This window comes from Thermobia domestica, chromosome 13 (genome assembly GCF_964235325.1).
Source record: "Thermobia domestica chromosome 13, izTheDome1.hap1.1, whole genome shotgun sequence".
NCBI classification, from domain to species: Eukaryota; Metazoa; Arthropoda; class Insecta; order Zygentoma; family Lepismatidae; genus Thermobia; species Thermobia domestica.
This window is the reverse complement of record NC_137466.1, coordinates 172,474,295-172,494,126: the sequence shown is the minus strand read 5'-3', so window position 1 is coordinate 172,494,126 and position 19,832 is coordinate 172,474,295. Positions and strand designations below refer to the sequence as shown.

At 34.4% G+C, this 19,832-nt stretch overlaps 1 protein-coding gene across 1 annotated transcript; it reads left to right on the top strand.

The window, feature by feature from the left end:
• Positions 1–5,063: 5,063 nt before the first annotated feature.
• Positions 5,064–18,310, top strand: LOC145669330 (arylamine N-acetyltransferase 1-like). Its single transcript, XM_081737636.1, has 3 exons — positions 5,064–5,261; positions 14,975–15,382; positions 17,826–18,310. The coding sequence occupies exons 1-3, from the start codon at positions 5,121–5,123 to the stop codon at positions 18,186–18,188; spliced, it is 912 nt and encodes a 303-aa protein (XP_081593762.1). The 5' UTR covers positions 5,064–5,120; the 3' UTR covers positions 18,189–18,310.
• The last annotated feature ends 1,522 nt before the right edge of the window (positions 18,311–19,832 follow it).

Here is a 19,832-nt window from a genome sequence, read left to right as displayed (position 1 = left end):
CTCGAAATTCCTGCAGAATTTTAGCTGAATCCAGTGGCGACCGGTGGTTTGTGGTTTCGGATGTTGCAGTACGAACGATCGGAGACAGAAGATATAAAGTGAACTCATTGACTAATCAGCATAAATTTAGATGCAAATGCTATGTGACATGTTAAATTAAATAAAAATCTGTTTTAAAAAAATAAATAATGCAGAACATTTAATCCGATTAATCACCTTATTTAATTAGTAAGTTCATTCTTCTTTCTTTGATTGGAACAAATCTGCCTAATACATGCTGGTTGAACTTTAGTATTCTTATTGTCACGTCTTTTTTGATGGAAAGCATAACCAATGGTGATAACCTTTCTTTTGACATTCAATTTCTTGAAAGTGTCAATTCTTTTTGATGTGAAAAATAACTTTTCTTCTTTTACTGACGCCATAGGTACAGTTAATATTAATTGCAGAAGCTTTGTAGATTCACTAAATATTTTTTCTAGATTTTTGTGAACAATTCATTCTAGCAAACTCAGTCCCTGACAGTGATCCGAATTCCTCTTCAGTGTAGACTGAAGAGAGTTCGTAGCAGAGATTAATGTTATTAAAACAATGTACATTGAACACGCTTTATTCACAATTTATCCAGGAAAATTTCAAATAAGTTGTGGAAATGTACCTAGTGCACACAACATTACTGCCATAAGGTGTCCTGTAAACTTAAACCGTTTTTTTTTTTTCGAACACTCTCCTGAATTGCACTTTGCTTGTTTTGTCTAAGCCTTAATTATAAGTTTTTCCTCAGTTGAAAGCTGGGCATTTTTTTTTTTTTTGTAAGTTATTTACAGAAGTCATGATATGCAATTCATTTAGAATTTGTAGGTTATGTACAGAATTAAAGCACACACAATAAAATTAAATCTAATAACGAATAACCAAAACAGCTGATACAAAAGAGATACTAGTATATGAATTGCGAATGCCACATATTCATACATAGGGCTGTAAACTGGCCGGCTTTTCATTGGCCTGGCCAGAAAAATTGCTGTTATTTTGATTAAAGCCGGTGACGGGTACAAACTTCTCACCATCCCCTTTATAACCTTTTTTTTTTTTTTAAATTTGTATCTAGTTCGAAGTATAGATATTGAAAAGTAGCTGTCATTCTGTAAACTCAAAACTGTTACCTTTCACCATGTATCAACGATTAATATATTTTGTTCATCTGTTTAGAAAATTTTAGAGAGATGACAGGGGCTGTATCAGGGAAATTTTGAAATTTACTTTCAAGGAATTTTATACATTTATTAAGAGTGGAAAAGGACTTCTTAAAGCAATTTCCTATAGTTGAAGTAGAGTCTAAATGTTTAAAGAGTGAATTTCATTTTCCAAATCCAAATTTGTCACGTAAAGATTATTATACTTTTGTTCATCTGTTTCGATAATTTTAAAGAAATGGTACTTACTGGTAAATACAATAAACTGATCAATGCCGATTGATCAATTTCAGTTTCGCATTTATAGCACAATGTATCTATTAAGCTTATTAGTGAATGTTCTAAGGACATACAGAATATATGTGTTGATGCACTTTCGTTCACGATAGTACATTTCCTTTCCATGGATAGGTCCGAACAGAGATACTTCACGCTGAGACCTAAATCACAGAGAATTTTGAGGAAGTGTCGTTTTTTTTTATTTTACAGAGTTGGCAACCCTATTCATATATCAACACACACACACACACACACACTTGTGCGTGAAAGAAAAAAATAACTACATTCCAAATCATCCGTCTTGGTTGTTACGCAATGCACGATGAACACAATATACTTCCACATGAGGCAAAACAATGTTTATCAACGTTCTGGAAAGCAACCTTGAAACCCGCCAGATATAGGAATAACATGTTAGCTGGGAGGGGTCCAAAGTATTTGAGGAAGGTCCAATACGTCTACGTAATAACGAACCTGTCTTTTACTGTACCCGAAAAGATAAGTAATTCTTAATTACTGTCACCTATATTTTTAGAAAAAATGATAGAACGATTATTTCTATAAGAAAAGAAAGAGTACATGATGAGGCGTAAAATAAAATACTTAGCTTACATCAATCATTTCTCTGTTAAACAAGTATAGTTCGTTAAGAAAGTCTCCAAATGCTAGTCGAGTTTCGAAATTTTGGGGAGGTCCGGACCCGGTGGACCCCCCTCGTGGCTACGCCTCTGAGCATTGCTAACTAGTCCCAAATTCAATGTGGCGTTCCCCACCATACAGTTCTATCAAGAGTATAAAATATAGCTATTTTATAAAAGAAATATGTATATACTAAAATACTATCCACAGGAGGGGGGGGATTCTGTTGACTTATTAATATTCGGTTCACAAATTACTGTAGAAGAAATTTTCATTATCTATATAAGCTACGAATTAACTTGTAAATGCGGATCTACTTTCATTTGATTTCTGCTCTACTAATATAGACTATATATTTTCTTTTTTATTTTGTAATTCTGCTATCACTTTTATTAATTGTCATTATATTGATTTGCTTCAGTATAAGTACCGTAATATAAAAATATGAATGCATAAATACAAATTCCATTTGTTAATTGCTTGTGAAATAAAATTCAGAAACCTTATTTAGCGCGAAGAATCTTCTCATTCACTGGAAACCGTGTTGTGTTGCAGAAGCACTGCAACGACCAGTCCCTTTAATTTCTGAGATAGGGGAAAGGAGACTTAACATTTTCTCCAATTTCCGCGCTGAAGGAACCTGGTCGTTGCATGCTCGCTGCAACACAATATAAATGAGAGACTCTGTGACGGATTATTTTTCGCTTTTTAAAAGGGATTAACGAAACGGATAGTTAGAGAAGTAAAAAAATATGTAATTTAAAGTATATATGGGAGTATTAGAAAATATTTTTTCTGTTCTTACTACTATTGCTAATAATATTTTTTTCTTGATATACTTTGGTAGTTGCACAACGCTGCAACACTAACATTAGCCGCCACTGGCTGAATCATCAGAGGAAAATTTTAATTCTTTTATTTTTTTATTTTATTTTATTTTTGAGATTTGCATTACTTCTTTGTCGCCGTTTAACATTCTTGCAGACAATTATTCTCGCCAATTGGCTTGTAGCAAAACCTTTTGGAAAGATTCATACTTTCACATATTTTAACTATGGAATCACAAACCTCTCTACCTATTGTTAACTATCTATATATATAAAAGAGAACGCACAAATCCTTTGTGAACTCATCACGCTAATACGGCTGAACCAATTTCTTTCATTTTTGGGGGGTTGTTAGGATTTGGACCCTAGATGGTTTTTATCATATCACTTTAATTTTTAATTACCAGTGTCTTGAGATAATTGACCATTCAAGTGTCCATACGTACAAATCCTTTGTTATTAGTTCATCATAGGTAAAAATAAACGTATTTATATGCAACCCGCATGACCATGTGACTCGGCGGGTTAACATAAATGACAGGCGCTATAATTTTAACATTTACTGCAATTTGAAAGCGAAAAAGTAAAAATTATCTAAGTAACAAAGTTTATTGCGTTCCGGGGTGACCGCAGCGAAGCGGGGTGAACGCTGCTAGTATCTTAAATAAACCTAAAAATATATTGCTACGCACCTGATTAACTACAGTACGGATATACACCATGAGAACAGATTTATGAGATACAGTGGAGGATTCGTCCATCATTAGCGCGAAGGGTTGATCGGAATTCGCAAGATACTGGGTCATTTTTCGTTCATTTCTGTAGCTACAAAATCAATAATATTTGAACACGTAACATTAGAGTAGAGAACTTGCTCGAGGTTCATTCCATTTATTTCTTACTATTTAATAAGATGCACGGTAAACGACAGACGATTTTGGGCAATAATATAGGCAGTTCTAAATATCACAGTTGTCTTTTCAACACGATTTCATTCACAATTAACACAAAAGCCTCTTTCTTACTTTGTGTACCGGAATTACTTGCCTTTTAATCGTCAGAAGCTTTTCCTTTATTAAAATATAGTCTAATTTCAGTTCTTTATGTTCTTCTTAAGGAGCTTCTCAACGAAGAAACTACCAATTCTCAACTGTAGTGACTGCTCACTAATAACTAAAAATTATTATTATTATTATTATTATTATTATTATTATTATTATTATTATTATTATTATTATTATTATGATTATTATTATTATTATTATTATTATTATTATGAAGTATGATAATCAGTGGTATCAGCTGCAAGATTTTTCTTCGGGAAACAATTCTATAAACAAGACCAGCATAGCTCGTAACAATAAACATACTAAAAAAGTAAAGAATTGTTACTAAAATCTGGAGTTGAATTATTGTACTTTAAAATCGATTGTATAGCCTAAGAAAGGTGGAAAATATCTTCCCAGGCTGAGAAGATAGAATTAAATCTAGAGACAGGGAAACCAAAACTTAGAAGGGGGGAAATTCCCAGGCTTCCCTGGCTACAAATAATAAGCATACATGCCTTTGGCATGGAAAACCCGGGTTCGATTCTCGGTGGGAGCTCATGTTCGAATTCCACTTAATCAGTAGGTCCCGTCTCACATAGCCTCGCTGCTGAAAGGAGTGTTAAACTCAAAATCAACTCAAATTAAATCAAATTCAATGAAAAAATAGTAATAGTTGATATGCACGACTGTGTGGAAGAAGAAAGAGGAGAAGAATTGAACAATTTGCAGCAACAAAGAAGAATTAGTGCGAAAGAAATGTGATGGGAATAACAGGTAAATTAGATGACCAATATGCTTAAAACTTTATCCTAAAATCTTAATTATTTACTAATGAAATTGGTATGTGGCTTAGAATAAAATATACAAGTGGGTGCAGTGGATTTAAACATTATCATGGAAACTTCCTATTACATAGCTCAGAGATTACATTAACATGGTTATAGATGAGTTGTTCAATGTTTCACTAATTTTAAAGATAGCTGCTGAAATCTAATAAAATTTTCTGGAGTTTGCTACTGACGTTTTTGACACTTGAGTTGGCAACGTTGCGTACAGCTGATTGTGAGAGCGAATGTTGTTTTCTGTGCTGTCGCGTGATTACTTAATCGCTTGAAAGAACGTGAATTAAAATGACTAAGGAGCTTGATAAAGAAACTGCTCTTAAATTTATATCAACAAAACTGAAAGTAAATCCACAGGGAAGAGACATTGTCAGTCATGAATTTCTGGACGATATCATCAAAGCTTTCCATAGTGAAATCCCCTTTCAGGTAAGTGACTTTATAATTTCGGTAAAAGTATGTTGTTAATGTTTATTCTCGTTTGTTTCGTTCTTGCTTGACATTAGAGGCACAATTTCGTAACTGTTTTTGTCAACGCAGCGCAAAATCTGCGCTTTAGTTTGCGAAGAGAGGTGCAGTTAAAATGGACACTTCCTCTTTTTGTATTGTGTTACGCTCCGCAATTTTTGTAAAAGCTGGTACGGGATGATGCCCTATAAGAACTCAATAATGTCTTGTGTGCTTTAGTTAGAAGAAATGTTAGTATGTGTAAATGAATATCTTAGTACCTAAGCTCATTAGCATGCCGCCTTCTGACCCGATAGCGGGCCGAATATATTATTGCAGGCAAATTGTGGTCCGACAATGACTCGACTTATTAGGTGGCTAATTGTTAATTGTGTTGCTATTATTACTATCAGCTCTTGTGTAGGTTGATAGCCTTGATCCTTATTCTCTGTCTATCGCTTCATTCCAGCTCCCTAATTTCGAGTTTTCCGTACAGCAATGGCGTAGCCAGGGAGTGAGGGATGACCCGACTCAAGGTCCTCCTTAGTGCAGTGATATTAAGAGTGAATTATACTTACAAACAGTATGTTCCATTCGTAATCCCTAAGTTATATATATATATATATATATATATATATATATATAAGGTCCCAGCGTAAACATAAATGAGCTTATAGTTTTACTCCAGAAATATGTGTATGTGTATGTGCGCGTTTGTGTGTATTGTATTTTAATTCTCTGTAATACTTGTCGAATTTAAACCAAATTTAGTGGGTTGCATTGTGTATTGGACACCCTGTATTTGTTAACTTGAAAATCATCCGTTGTCTTTATGTTATTGTAAACCAGGGGTGCAAATAAGCAACCAAATTTTACTAGCTCAAGAAAATAAACTTTATTTTGGTATAACCATTATCTGTGTATCGCTTCAGGTTCAAAAGTTCTACTATCCCAAACTCTGGGTTGCATTGTATATTGGACACAGTGGCGTATTTACGATTTTGTTTCGGGAGGGGCTTTGCTAACTTTCGGGGGGGGGTTGCCTGAAAATATGAATATTCTGCAAGATATTTCATACGACAGTAAGATTTCGGGGGGGCTTAAGCCCGGAAGCCCTCCCCCTAAATTCGCCACTGATTGGACACCCTGTATTATAAATATTTTATACATTCACTAAGGAATTTTAAAAAAATCATCACGCTAATAGTTGTTTCGTATCACTATAAATTTGCGTCATTATTTGAATCACTGATTGGAAAAAGGGAATAAGTGCATCAGACCTAAGTTTTCAATAACGCTAAAAAAACTTCTAAAGGCGTTGTTTGTATTTGTTGCAAAAAGTGTATAATTGATTACTTGTAGCAAAACAACTAACAAACACTAAGACAACAAGAAGAATCTTGTATTGCAGCCCTGGAATTGGTTAGAAAAGCTTAAAAATGGAAAAAATATTCCCTTTTTCCAATCAATTAAAGTTGGGTGCAATTGTAATTGTGTGTAGGGTATGTAATGTGCAGTTTGATAGAAAGCTATGAAAATGTACATGTTGAATGCAATGTTGTGTGTTAATCTTGGATATATGTATTCGAACCATCACGCATATTAGGCTTCTAACACTTTTATTGTCACCGTTTGTTTTTCTGTACAGCACATGTTATTCGTACAGCAAGAAAAGTACTACAATAGACAACTGAACAAAATAGTACCAAAATACGTTCTTACAGTAGAATGAGTTTACATAGGATCCTATCCGTCTGCATCTTCGTCTTCTACAGTTTCTTGGTCAGTGGTTTTCCATGAACAAATCATCCTATAAAACTGTTTGTATTGGTCAGGTATGTATTTGATGATTTGTGAAGAATCGTTGATCTTTTTTCTGATTGATCGAGATATGCCAATCGTATGCCTTTGACGTTGACAGTGGAACGTTTGTGACATTACTTTTGAGTAATCGAAAAATATCAGTTCTTAGTCCATTGATAAACTTATGAGCTTGGTCATAACCTGGAGATTCTGCTTTGTAAACAGTGTCTCTATTTACTTACTTGGAATTTCACTGTTTTGTCCACAATGCTACCTGAAGATTTCTAAAGCGGTTACCACCAATGTTTAAAATCTAAGATTTCTTCATTGTCAACTTCGTAAACCTGAAATGGAGGATCAGTATTTGTTGCATTCGTAATCATGTGGTTATACTGTGCTGGTAAATAAATGCGATTGTGTCGTTTGAGTTCTGGTTTGATTACAGCAAAATTTCGGTCACATGGTAAAAACTGTGACCTCTGACAGGCAAATATTGGTGTATAGTGGGAACCGTTATGATACGGTCAGGCTGAAAAGCATTCATGTCATTGAATGATTGCAGTTTTGACCACCACTTGTATCACTGAAAACATGTAAATCTGTAACTGATTGGAGCAAAAAGTTCTCCATAGATTGTGCAATGCAAAAAGAAGGCGAAGTATCGTAACGAAAGCAGAGGGCTCTGGTGGTTGTCTACTTACACACAGTCTCACAGTTGTGGTCGTGTCCTGTAGTGACTGTAAGAAGGAAATAAGAAACGTAGTTATTCCCTTTTTCTAATCAGCAAGAGATTTTGCCTTCTACATTGGTCACATAGAGTTGCCCAAACATTCCAATTTTCTACTGAACGATGCAACTATCTTAAAGGAACACATCTGCTATCTCAGGTTAAAATCGCAAAAAATTGTACTTATTCCCTTTTTCCAATCAGTGGTTCATTTCGAGACGATACACATAATTATATCTGGTTATCATTTAGTGAGAAAGGTATTTCGCAACCAGTAGCTAAAAAGTTGCAAAAAGGACACAATATATCCCACAATCTATTGCGTTATATTGCCATCTGTTTGTATACAACCTCACTGAGTTGAGGGTCATTTATTCCAGGTCTTGCTCTGTGATATATAATTTTGAATTAGTTGCTTCAATATTTTGATGCGTGTATTATTTGCCATAACATACGAGTCAATTATTTTAAGTGTATCATGTCGTTGATCCCAAAAATCTAAATAAGAGTGTCCATCATCTGCATAAGGGAAGAAGATCAAATGTGACTCTCCTTGAGCATCCTTTCATCACAATATTGATGTATGTCACCGTACTCAAGAATGTCGAAGGATTGTACAGCTTGATCAGCAAAACTTCGTCCAAGACAGAACAAATATTATAGGGTAGAGTGAAAACGGCCGGCCAATTATTCGAATGTAAGTTATCGTTAATGTATCCGTTCAACATATAAAAATTAATATCCATCACAGAAGTTGACACTTCCCGGATCGGATCCAGGAAAGGTAAAACTTCTGAAATTGAAGGAGCCACTCGTACGTCATCATAAAAGTTAACTGGCAGATTCAATTGCTGTGAGGATTGAGTCGTATTGAGCAGTTGTCCGGCGTGTTGTGAAGATGCTGGCTTTTTCTAGATAAAGAGTAGACATCTTGTACTAATTTATGTTTCGGGGTTCCATTTCTCATAGATCAACTAATAGTCTATATTTTCTTCAATTAGTTTAACTCTTTTGTGAGTCGTAGTGCATGTTTCATTTGTATTTTTCTTGGTTTTGAGGGTGCTTGTCTCGATGTTTGTGCCAGAACTCATATCTATCAGTCGGATATCAGGGAGTAAAAATCCTAAATTTTCTTCACATTAGGGACCTCGCCATCCTCGTTTCACGAGCGCCTAGTTGTAGACACAATTTTATTATTTTCCGGCTTGTCTACAAGACTTGATAAGTTAATAATAATAATAATAATAATAATAATAATAATAATAATAATAATAATAATAATAATAATAATAATAATAATAAAGAAGCAAATTCATGTGAGAGAAATACATCGTCAAACGAAACTAAGGAGTCATTTTAGCCATCCTCAACACACACACACACACACACAATGATTGTACGAAATATGTTCTACAGTAGCTTTCGTAAAATAAAATCACTCGATTTTGGCATAATATGGTGAAACTTTTTCTGAGTCCTAATCATCTTTACTGCTTGGATTTGAAATGGGTCAATAATTATGAAGTGTATATCCCCCCCGTACCGCACCCCATCCCTGGTTGAAAACAAAATATTTCCTTGAAAAATTACTTAAAAAATACTCCAATTTTATAAAACATAATGTATGTTTTGATCGAGATTAGAGACTTACTTTATGCCTATACTTTGGAGTATAAATTAAAGACAAGGTCGCTTGATTCTACAATTTATAACAACATTAGTTATTGAAGCGAGTTTAGCGAGCTTCGAACATTTGACACTATCGCCATTTGTGTGTCTGACTTTGTTTTACGATAAATGCTTCTAAACTTTACCTGATTTTAAGGATGTTTTTATTGGACAATATTCTCAAAAAACGTCTCAGGCGATATTGTTCATATTTCATAAATACATATTTTATTAATAACCTGAGAATATGTCATGATTCATTAGTGTTGAAAAATGTACTATAAGTAATTTATTCTTGGGGTAAGTCTTTTATTTCGGAGGATTTTCTTAAAAAACAACTTTCGTTTATATTTCAAAAATAAATATTTCATTAGTATTCCAATAATGTCGCATAAATAGCTTCCATGAGAATATCCGTAAGGAGTATTTACTTTTGAATTTTTTTGACAGTTTTGTAAAATACAACTTCTACAGTTTTTTCTTACATTCAAGTATTTCATTAATAACTCAAACATATGGCATTAGTCATTTCCTTATGGAAAAACCTACAAGGGGTAGTTTGCTTGCGGGGGTTAATTTTCTTTGAGATAAATTTTCCGAAAATGCCTTATAATTTTGTTCATGTTTAACAAGAAAAATGTTTCGTCAATAACTGCAGCACATGATTTAATTTAAGAAAGTGGAGGGAGAAAATTTAGTGTGGTGACGCGTATCTTTTATTTTCCCATTTTTTGAATTTTAACGAATAACTTTAAAGAAGACAATGAAAAATATAAAAAATGTAGAAAGTGAGCCAGATGGTATCTACAAAACCATATTATATAAACTAGTAATCATTTTTAATATCCCCCTGTATAGTGCATAAGTTTGGGTGTTCATCAACGTTATTAACTGGGCACACAAATTTCTAATCTATACAAAGAGCTCTGTAAACGGTTATTAGTTTATTTATAAAATGTTGTAGATACTATCTGGCTCACTTCCTACATTTTTAAAAGTATTCTTCATTGTCTTGAAATTATAATAACTCACTAATATTCAAAAAATAAAATGAAATCTTTGAGTTTTACGTCCCACAGTTATGCCGGTTAGGCTAAAGGAGACGGTGATAATGAATAATGAATGAAATGATGGAATGAATAAAGTGGAAGGAAACGGGAGAACCCGAGAAAACCCACGCACACGGTGTTTGTCCACCACAAAGTCCACTTGGCGGGGGCTGGGATCGAACACGAGACCTCAAGCACCAGAGGTGAATGCTCTACCACTGAGCCACCGCGGGCCCTCACTAAAATTCAAAAATAGTAGGAGTGACCATAACGAGGACGAGGAAGATGTATGATGTTTTAAGAAAAATCCTTACTTCTAATCTTGCTGATGAATTAATTAGTATATATGTTAGGGGTGAACACAGCGAGTAACTAACTCTACGGCCTATGGAACCCGGAGGTTCAATGCTGCGTCCACAAAAGCTCTCCATTAACCTCTATCTTTAGCCAAATGGATTCAGTTTCTACTTTGTATTCCTATCTCTGCGAGATCAAGGGATGCGCACGAGACTAGATTTGAGACTGTCTCGTCTCGAAAATGTGCTGTAAAAGTGATGTCTCGACTCGAAAAACGTATGTTGTTCTATTGGAAGAGCTGTGTCTCGACTCGAATTTTCTCAGGAAAATTCTGTCTCGACTCGACTCGTGCGCCCGAGATTCATCTTAATATTGTCCTTCCATCTGCTCCTAGGTCTTCCTAATGGTCGTTTTCCGATTGGTCTTCCAATTAAGACTTTGAAAGTGTTCCTGCTTTCTTCCATCCTGGCTACATGACCTGCCCATCTGAGCCTCCTAGACTTGATGACCCTAACAATGTTTGGTAAACGGCATAAATTGTTAAGTTCCTCGTTATGAAGTTTCCGCCATTCCCCATTCCCTTTCCTCTTTGGTCCGAATATTCATCTCAGGATTTTATTCTTTCAGTCTACGTTGTTCCCTGAGAGTACGCGACCATGTTTCACAACCATACAAAACAACAGCCATGATTATCGTTTTATATATTTTATGCTTCAAATTCCTCGACAGAAGATTTTGAACTAAGTATTAACACGAATTCCCTGCCTTAACAATAACACAACTTCACGAGTTTATTTCGAATATTTATTACAAAATAAAAGAAAAAAAAGTTTGAAATGTCCATTAATCTGATCTTACATTATTAATGTCGTCTTTCGCAAACGATAGCCTTAACAAATTCTTATTGCATATACAAGGGAAACGTTTTCGAAATGCATGCTTGCTATGCATGGCTTCCGTTCCGTGACCGACGTTTTTATTCTTTCACTAAATATACTAATAATAGTAGTAGTTTAGCTTCAATGCACAATGCCCTATGGCAGAAAAAATAAGAAAAGATTAACAACTTTTCTCCCTGTATTTTTTTTTTTTTTTTTTTTTTTTTTGAGATTGCTATACAATATTTCCTTAATGTTATTTTCTTGATTCGTACCCAGTTTCAGATCTTAGCATTTCTTTGACTACGGAATGACATGTTTGTGAACTCAATGGAGGTGTACGGCTAGGTCTTTGTTTTAGTTATGCTTCCATAGACTAATGCAGTAGGAGCTCTTTGTTTACTTCAAAGGATAACAATTTCGTTGGATTAGGTAAAGGTATTGCAAAATTTCAGCTGCCCGACCTTTTCTTCCTTTTCTTTTTTTCTACTTTTATTTATTTATTTTTAGCGAACATGAAAGAAAAAGTTAATTTTACTAAAACTACTATTCGCAGAACAGCGAAACTTTCCCTTCATTTTCAACAAAAAGGTGGAAATAGAACGAACATTATTATTATTATTATTATTATTATTATTATTATTATTATTATTATTATTATTATTATTATTAGTAGTAGTAGTAGTAGTAGTAGTAGTAGTAGTAGTAGTAGTAGTAGTAGTAGTAGTAGTAGAAGTAAACCACGATCTTTACAAATCAACAAAGTTATATCAGTAAGATAGCTTTAAGTTGAGCGGTAAGTAGGTCTACATCAAAATCCACTGCTGTATTTCTATCTTTCTAGGCCGGAATTCTTTATCTCTTAATTAAAGCAACTTCTCAGTTGATTCTTACAATGCTAAGTTAGCTAAAAACTATCCTGCACCGCAAATCGAAACCGCGAAAGACTATCCAATCGCCAACCATCCGATTCCAGGGGAGTACGGACCTGGTACTACCACTACTACTACTACTTATAATAATAATAATAATGGCTCAGATCCCAAATTTTTTCCAGATTAAACTTTTCAAACGCCTATTTACAAATATTTACAAATATTTAACAAATCACCAATAACCACAAGAGAAAGAAACGTTTGAATATAAATATTTCGTGTGCAAGAGAAAGAGAGTAAGAAACGTTTAAAAGTTTAATCGAATTAGCAAATATAATTTTGTATAGGCTAAAGATGTACAATTTATTCAAGATCAACACATTTTAATTAAAATTGAACCTAGCGAATGGGGTAATGTGTTTAGACATTTTGCGGCCCTAAGGAATTCACAGCCGGAGGATCTTCACCCGCAAGACACCATTCCTTGATAACCTGTCCACTAATAAAATCGTCCAGTATATCTGATAGTTTTACTTGAGTTGATAGTGTATATCTATATATCTATCTATCTATATATATATATATATATATATACTATCTATCTATCTATCTATATATATGTAGATATTAGTAGTAGATAGTATATAAAGGTATCTTTGTTGGTTTATATAGTTCATTTACCCCTATAATAATAGCCTAATATTTCTATGCTCATGCATTGAGTAGTATTGAGTGTGAACTATGAAATCATTTTGTCATAAAATTTAGGTTTATTTTTTTAGAGTAATAATGAAAGATACAAAAACTTATAAAACGTAAAACGATACAATAATAATAATTTATAAAAAGTATTGTTCCGAATGTTTTTATTTTATTATATTATATTATATATTTTTTTTTATTTTGCAACCCCTTTGAAAATGCAGTCATACTCAGTTTACCAAGTTTGCCTAGTCGGAAATTCGACACTTGAATGGGGTGAGCCTAAAGATCATGTGTACTCCCTAAATAAACATCATTTCAGTAAACACCCCAAAACTCTCTACACAGTAAAAAAGTGGTTGTGTCAATTCAACACAATGACTGAAAACTGTGTTAAATTTTGACACAAACCTGGTGCTACTTCAACTCCATCGCACTTTAGACTAAGTGTTAAAATAGCAGTCGTTATATCAACCAGCTGACATGATGAGTCATTTTAGTAACACACCATTGGTGCTGTTTCATATACAGTTACCAAATAACTACTTTTGTACATGGAATAAGCCTATTGTTTAACGTTAATTTGAGCAGCGCAGTGAAGCATGGATTCACATGTTTTAACTTGTGACGAACAGTTTTGTTTTCATTAATTGCGTGAAACAAGAAGCAAAACTGTGTTCTGCTTCTTATTAACTTATCCAGAGATCCTTTGTTGTCAGTAAGATACAATATTATTTCGGTATGCTGATCTTTGTAGAGAGATTTCCACAAGATTCAATATCTCAACTTCCAGCAAATAGAATACTGAATAAATAATAATTTATTTTATTTTATTTTATCAGATTAATGTATCATCATGCAGAAAATTGTATCCTGCGATCTGAATCGTCTTAGCTGTTGCACCAGCCTTTATGTACTTACACAACTTACCTTGGTGCGTAGAACACTACTAGTACTTACACCGCTCTCACGTGACCCTTGTCTTGAGATTGTTGTAGTGAACGTTGAAATAGTTGTAGCACCGCAACTGAGGATTCAGCACTTGTAACCGTACAATGTCGCCCTGATCAGCCTTTCTACAAATCATGCACTGTTCCATGAATCTTGTATTTGTCTCGTAGACGTGTAATTGTTACCGTTGAAGATGGATCAATCCCATACTCACATCTTCACTGTCTCCGAACCGCAGCAACATTCTTAAATTTCCAGTACACTTAATAATCTGCTTCCGACCTTCAAAGCTCCAACATCCGTCTACAACGTTAACGTTACACTCTTGTCACTAACTGGGTTGCTAGATCGATTATTTTCCTAACATCTGTTGAGGAAACATAACATTACTTTTCCCCCCAGAAATTTAACCTTGTAGGTTTGAAAATAAATTTTCTATGACAGTTCAAAGGTGTATATATTTTTGACGCAACCGGTATTAGTGGTTCGAATCTCATTTCAAGTGGTAGGTCCTGTATTCCCTCAGTACTTCTTCCTGACCAAATAGATAACGCGTGTAAGCCCGGATTCGATCCACATTGGAGTAACTGGAATAGTGAATTGGTGGCTTCCGCTCCAGAATGAGAACTACGATATTTTCAGCTGCCTTTTGTAGGCCTATTCACTAACAACCATAAATTAACATGTTTAATTTATTGTTTTTAAGTATGTGACATTCATGAGTTTTTAAAAAAATATTTTTCAGAATATCACTTTAAATTCTGTACCGGTGGAACAACGGCTACCTACTTTGGAAGTCATTCTGGAAGCTGGGTTGTCAGGAAAAGGTGGCGTCTGCATCCACAACAACTATTTCATGCACTTACTTCTGAAAGCTCTTGGGTATGATACGTTCGTAGTGGCTGGCTTATACAGCGACGCAGCCGTACCGGATAACCATGTGATAGCCATGGTGAAGAATTTGGACAAATCTGGGGATCTGCATTTAGTAGATGTCGGGTGCGCTGCTCCAACACTTCGAGCTATTCCAATGGATCAGCTGCCTTATACTTTCCGAGATGCAGGATTGGAAGTCAAGTATATGAAGGATGATGGTGATAATGATCTGTATGTGAGGATGCATCGGAAAGGAGAGCCATTACCAGATCCTAGGGTAAGTAATCCTAATAAGCTGAATCAGATTTATCTTTAACCTTGAAACTACACACTTATTTTTTTTTGGTACACAAACTACATACTGGGTTCAGGTAGACTCTAAACAACTTGACGATTTTACTTAAGACTTTGCAAGTAATTAATAAAACAGTGTGACTTGGATATGTTTTGTAACGTATGAACATAATAAGTTGATAATTCTTTCCAAGAATAGTCATTAGAATTTTTAGCGTAGAGGATCGCAAAATAGGCCTATCAATTGGTCTTCGATTTCAAATAAACCTAACTGTACTTCATAAGGTTTATGGACTGTTTGGATGTTAAGAAGTTCAAAAACTAGAAAAATGGATTAATGCCTTGATTCGCTTTTATATATGGGTACTTTTTTTTTTTTTTTTAAAAAAAAGATTTTTGTAGACATTTAATTATTAAGAGCCTGACATATTAAAAATACAAAATTTACCATTTTTCTTTTGCTTGTTTTTCATAAGTGAAAGAAGATGATGAAGTGCAACTTACCACAATCATAGATAATGTTATTCTACAACGAAGAATATGAACCTGAAGAATTTTCAGTGTTGCCATCCATAGAAATTTCAGTGTTGCTATCCATAGAAATTACAGTGTTGCCAGAATAACGTTTCCCCAAAAATATAAGTTAAGGCAGCGACTAGAGGAACGAACTCAACTGCATTTAATTACATATCATGTTTTTTGGAATCTTGTGAACTACTTCTTAAATAACATTTACATGCTACTTGTTATTATTTAAATTTAATAACTGTACGTTAAAACTATTTTGTTTATTACAAACTAAATACAACTATTATATTATTTTTAGTATGTCTGGCTGCTAAGACCATAAACTGCATACTTATTGATTTGGTTTGCCAACATAACAAAAATATAAATTATTCATGAGGTGTTGAATTTCAAATTTCTCTCCTGCAAAATGTCAGTTTCGGACTTAGGCGTCCAAACGGACCTACTCTTCTTTACATTAGTCAAAGTAGGAATCATGTCGATGGCGGTATGTGCAGAACCTATCAACAGACCGCTTCGGGCCAAGACTTCACTTTGGAACCAGTATGTGCCCTATCCAAATTTCAATGTTTCAGAATCCTGCGGTACTTCTGCAACAAATTTTATAGAGGTAGTTGATGAGTACTTCAAATTATATGACCGTAGCCAAACACCCTGTATAAAAATTGTGTGAGTACCTTAGGATTCTGAAACATGGACTTTTGAATAGCGCACATTTTAGTTCCTAAGTGAAGTCTTGGACCGACTACGGTAGATCGCATAGTTTTGGAGCTATGGACATTTAAAGTTCATTTTTTCATGATTTCGGCAGCCTATAACTCCGAAAGGAAGCATTTGTACAACCAGGTTGGTCTATACTTTTTTTCTTATCTTGCTGTCAGGAATCATCTCACAAACGTTGTCGGAGTTGTTTTGAAACACCCTGTATACCACCTTTCTGGTTGAGCTTAGCAGCTATTTTCCTGGTACACAAGTCTCACATTTAATAATAGTGCTCTTATTGAAGTTTGCAAGATCTGTACTTAGTCATTTGCGCTGTGAATGGCCTGTTGTTGTTTCACTGTAAATTGACTGATGGTGTAACATCCTACAAATAGAACTATTCTCTGGAACTGACCATCCTATCTCGTAGGGAGTACAATATTCCTTTATGGTAATTAGATAAGCGTTAATCGAAAATTATGACTTTTCTTAAAGCATTTCTATCGGTTTTGTTCTCGTATTTCATATAGCAATGCCTTTAATAATTTCCTTAGGGTAATTCAGAAACATTGTAATAGTTCTGTTAGGGTTTGTAAAAGTTCGGACAAAGTGTTAATTAAGAATAATCGGACAAAGTGTTGAGAGATTGAGTGACAAGTGAATAGCGTTGCTATGTTATGTTTATTGTAATGTATGAAGTTGAAGATTGTGAAACTTGAGTGAATGTCAGAATTTGAGCCATAAGTGGCTTATGTGTTTAAAGGGAATAAGAGCCAAAAGTGGCTAAAGTTAAAATGATAATTACGGTGTTAAATGTAGTTGATATTGGAGGTGATAGATTTATGTGATACAAAAAATGAATATGTAGGAGAATATATGTTACAGAACCTTTGGGTTGAGATGTGGTACAGGTAGATATGTGAAGTATTGAATATTAAACGTATTTAGAAAGAGGATAAAGGTTTTTTCATTCAATGGTAGTCGCTTGTTTAAGTAAATCAGTTTATTAAGTAATACTCGGCAGTTGAAGAATTACAACCCAACAAATTCATTAATAAATGAACATTTTTTTGTACAGAGATCTCCATTATTTTCACAAAGCACTATATAATCGATATGCAATATACTCTTGCATTATTATTTCTTTTGTTTGATACGTAGACTATATGTTCTTTCTTTCATCCTTTATGTTGCAGAATCCTTTGGCTGAGGGTGGCTGGAAGAAATTGTTTCTGTTCACACTTACACCGCGAGAGCTGTCTCATTTTGAAGCACCAATGAAGGAAATGTTCTGTGACGATCCAAGTAGTCATTTCCAGTCTCACCTACGTATCTACCGTTGTCCAACGCCTGGAGACCACGCAGTGGCTATCTTTGATAGGCTTCTACTTCGATTCCAAGAAAATGGAAAACCACAGCGGGAAGAAATTCCAGATGATCAATTAGAAGATGTGATCCTTCAACATTTCCCCATGCTTAGCCGCGATGAAGTAATTAAAGCTTTGCCTGTCTTTCGTCGAAGGGCTGACTGGTTAGATCCTATGGAGGAAACTAGATGACTTTCGTTTTGATGCATAAAATAATACAGGGGCTAGATAAAAAGTTATGGCAACACTGCTATAATACGCACCTGACTTTACCGGAAGAAGAACACCTAGGGGTGTCCACAAGGGGGGCTATGACGCAAACTGCGTCATTGAAATATTTGGGGGGGTTAAAAATCGATATAAATATGTTTGAGGGAATGTAAAAATTAATCGAAAAGATTTTTTTTCATGGAAGAACACCTACGGATAGACAATTGAGGGGGGTACGTCATTGACATGAGGGGGGGGCACCACTGGAACACCTGTTGTTATATTTCTTTAACGTAATCATCTTCCACTACATGGATGGATGGTGTCGTGCACCGACAACGCGTCAATCTTTGTCGATGTCCCACAAAACCACCATATGACACGGATGATAGCCTCTCTTGTGTCGTAATACTTCGCGCAAAGTGGTTCCTTCATTTTGGCGCAAAGGTCGTTACGAAATCCCTGAAAATATTGTTGTACGCTTCACCCACGTACCGCTTCAATCTTAATTCACGCATATTGTTCGTGTTACCTAACAATATTATTATGACACTTGTACTTTCTTGCTCTACCTTATGGCACAGCTGCATTTAACTGAATAACACCGGATTGTAACTACTCGCCACACTTCATCGCCTCACATCATCTTATCAGGTGCAAAATTCTTGTAGTGATGAGACACAGCCTACTGACATGAAAACAGTGTTGCCAGTACTTTTTATCCTATAAATATAGAATTTTAAAAAAGCTATGTATTATGGGTAAACGAATTAACAATAAACTTCGTTAATGAATATTAATAAGGCAATACATTTACACGAGTAATTATGTAATTTTGTAACGCTTTGAATGAATTTAGCAAAATCTAACTAACGCATGCTACAAATATGAAAAAAAAATCTTGCATGATTTCGTAATAGACTGTTCTTTTGAGTGTTCTTTCAGAGCCAGCACAAACTTTAGCTAAGGAGGAATACGAAATTTAGAAAGAACAAACACAATCTTTTGGACTATTATTTGACATAATTCACAAAAGGCAAAGAGGCACATTCACATTTGGTTCCTTCACGTAAGCTCTCAAACAGTTCATGTATTTAAGTTCTCAAAGTTGAAATATTGATTTAAAAGTACTTACATGTTTGAAGATATTAAAATAATTATTCTGTAAATAGTTTGATCATTGTTAGATGTTAGTAATGTTTAATTCAAATTACAAGTAGTCTGTGTCTAAAGGAGCATATATGTGTCACAGTTAGAATAAACAACGTTGGATACAGTATGTTAATTAACAGTGTATTTTGTTGCATATACGCTTATGAAATAAATGATTTCGTTCAGCAAAATAAAATCTGTCAATTATTATTAGTGCCACGTTTTAGTTCTCTATAAATATTTGTTTCTATATATTTCTCGAAAATTACGCATAAGAATTGACATTCAAACATGTCATTTAGTTCAGTTCGAATATGATCTATCTACTGATGCATGCCTTACCTTTCGACAATATTTAAATTTTAAATTAAAAAAAAAAATAAATGGAAAAAGTTATTGATAATATTAGGATCTACCTCATTACCTGTACAATGTGCTTTTGTCATTCTAATGTCGTAATGATGAGTTTACTGA